This window comes from Oryza brachyantha, chromosome 9, assembly GCF_000231095.2.
Source record: "Oryza brachyantha chromosome 9, ObraRS2, whole genome shotgun sequence".
In the NCBI taxonomy this organism is placed as follows: domain Eukaryota; kingdom Viridiplantae; phylum Streptophyta; class Magnoliopsida; order Poales; family Poaceae; genus Oryza; species Oryza brachyantha.
In genome coordinates, this window is record NC_023171.2 from 14,235,724 (window position 1) to 14,238,585 (window position 2,862).

General features: G+C 53.2%; 1 protein-coding gene across 1 annotated transcript; it reads left to right on the top strand.

Moving 5' to 3' along the window:
* The first annotated feature begins 270 nt into the window (after positions 1 to 270).
* On the top strand, positions 271 to 2,016 carry LOC107304911 (putrescine hydroxycinnamoyltransferase-like). Its single transcript, XM_040527787.1, has one exon. The coding sequence runs from the start codon at positions 310 to 312 to the stop codon at positions 1,627 to 1,629; it is 1,320 nt and encodes a 439-aa protein (XP_040383721.1). The 5' UTR covers positions 271 to 309; the 3' UTR covers positions 1,630 to 2,016.
* Positions 2,017 to 2,862: the final 846 nt, after the last annotated feature.

Below are 2,862 nucleotides of genomic sequence, written 5' to 3' on the forward strand. Positions count from 1 at the left end.
ATGATTACAAGCTAAGCACTGTTAATTAACTTACGCCGGTGATCCAGAGCGACGACTTGCTCCACGGCGACGCTAGCTTCTGCTTGCAAAAATAAAAAAAAGTTTCCATTTTTATTTTTCTTGAGATACTTCATGGCCATGGCCGCTTGCTAATAATTAACTAGCTCACTGCACGGCTCACCTACTCCCTCGATCTCCTTCTCCTCGAGCTGCTTATTTATAGCGCGTGATCGCGAGACAGACCAAACAGCAAAATTAGCCCCAGCATTTGGATTTGGAGCTAGCTAGCTGCAAGATTGAGCATTGGTAATGGAGGCCGTCAAGGTGTTGAGCTCTAAGCTGGTCAGGCCGTCGTACCCGGAGGGCGCGCCGGCGCCGGACACGACGGAGGTCGTGCCGTCGTCGATGTTCGACGAGGTGACGTACGACATGCAGATGGCCATCATCTACGCCTTCAGCCCGCCGGGGCCCTCCACGGCCGACATCGAGCGGGGGCTCGCCGAGGTGCTCGCCGTGTACAGGCTCTTCGCCGGCCAGGTGGTCCGCCGCGACGGCCGGAGAGGCGTGGCGCTGAATGACCACGGCGCGAGGCTGGTGGAGGCCCGCGTGGACGCCAGCCTCGCCGAGGTCGCGCCGGCGAAGCCGTCGCCGGTTGTGCTGCAGCTGCACCCGAGCCTCGAGGGGGAGATCGAGGAGGTGGTGCAGGTGCAGCTCACGCGGTTCGCGTGCGGCTCGCTCGCCGTCGGGTTCACGGCGAACCACGCCGTCGCGGACGGCCATGCCACCAGCGACTTCCTCGTCGCGTGGGGCCGCGCCGCGCGGGGGTTCGCCTTCGGCCCGGCGCCGCCGCACCACCGGCCGGACCTGTTCCGGCCGCGCGACCCGCCGGCCGTGGAGTTCGAGCACCGCGGCGTGGAGTACTACCACCCGCCGCCGTCGTCCGCGGGCGGCGACCACAAGCACGGCCACGGCGAGGCCCACCACACCATCGTCATCCACAAGGCGCACTTCACCAAGGACTTCATCGCGAGGCTCCGCGCGTCGGCGTCGGAGGGGCGCGGCCGGCCGTTCAGCCGGTTCGAGACCATCCTCGCCCACGTGTGGCGCGCCATGACGCGGGCGCGCGGGCTCGGCAACCCGCTCCAGAGCTCCACCATCCGCATCTCCGTCGACGGCCGGCAGCGGCTGTCGGCGCCGCCGGGGTACTTCGGCAACCTGGTGCTCTGGGCGTTCCCGCGCGCCACCGTCGGCGACCTCCTCAACCGCCCGCTCAAGCACGCCGCGCAGGCGATCCACGACGCTGTGGCCCGCGTCGACGCCGCCTACTTCCGCTCGTTCGTGGACTTCGTCGGCTCCGGCGCCGTCGAGAGCGAGGCGCTCGCCCCCACCGCCGTGCTCAAGGACGTGCTCTGCCCCGACCTGGAGGTGGACAGCTGGCTGACCTTCCCGTTCTACGAGCTGGACTTCGGCGGCGGCAGCCCGAGCTACTTCATGCCGTCCTACTTCCCGACGGAGGGGATGCTGTTCCTGGTGCCGTCCTACCTCGGCGACGGCAGCGTCGACGCCTTCGTCCCCGTCTTCGAGCACAACCTCGAAGCCTTCAAGCAGTGCTGCTACTCCATGGATTAGCTTCGCTCCTCTTCTCCTATATTGCATTTTGCGTTGCGTTGCATGCGATTGCGTACATGCAGATCAACGTCGTACGCCGACCGTATTTTCGATCGTATGCGTACGTATGTACGTACGCCGATCGATCGATCCTAGATAAATACTTACTTGTACTAAGATTTTACTGTATATTTCCGGGGTATGTGTAGTGTAGCCGTGTGCTTGGCCCAGATAGATCGAGGCTTTGAATTTGCTGCTGTTCTAAGTTAATTAGTGTTGCTTTTGTCGTGTGCAACACCATCTTTAATTAATACCATTGTCTTGTACATGCATGTTCGGTGTCTCCTAATGGTGGTGCTCATTCTGTTGCAACATGTATACGTGCATCTACGCTAGCCGAATTGCCGTACTCTGCTACCGATAAAAAAACATTTAATATTAAACTAAATAAAAATTATTTTTATAAAATGTGTAATCCATCTTTTATTCTGCAATATTCACCTTAGTTTGATTTTATATGTATCCATCCCTCTAGATTCAATTGTTTTTAACTGTAAGTTTCAGAGGGATGAAATGTAAAATTCATAATGCGATTAAGTTTTTTTTATTATTATTGAAAAAATAACTTGAGATATTATATTTCTAGTGAAACAGTTTAGCGCCTTGAGGTCCTATGTGCCTAGAGATACCAAAATTATACACTAAAATTTTTGTGGTATCTTAAAATATTTTTAAATAATATTTAAAAAAGAATGGCAATAAAAACAAACACTGTCGTTTTTTTTAAAAAAAGGTGCACACATCTCTATTAAGCTTTGAAATGTTGTGTTTGGCAGATGGCATGGGTCAGATCCTGGAGGATTCTTTGTGTGGCAGATGTCCAACACGATTGACTTTTATTTTGGCTTTCACAAACGCATTCCCACGCTGTTTTCTTGTGTGTTCTTTTTTCTTGTACGAATTATTAAATCGCTAGATACAGTTTGGTTTGTTAGAAAGGGCCTTGCTCGAAATATATATATTGTTGGTAGGGTACCGTACTATATATGTGTTCTTGTTTTTTGGTCCTAGATTAGCCCTCTTGGATCTTTGCTTTTGCCCATGGAATCTGGATCACGTGCACAAAGTGTTAGAGGTGTTTCTGATCGATGATGAATCATATAGATTGTCACATGTACATGTAGATGAATGAATAAAACAAAGTGTCCGACAAAGGAGCTAGAAAAGCTATACGTATGTTCTATTGAGTTCTTT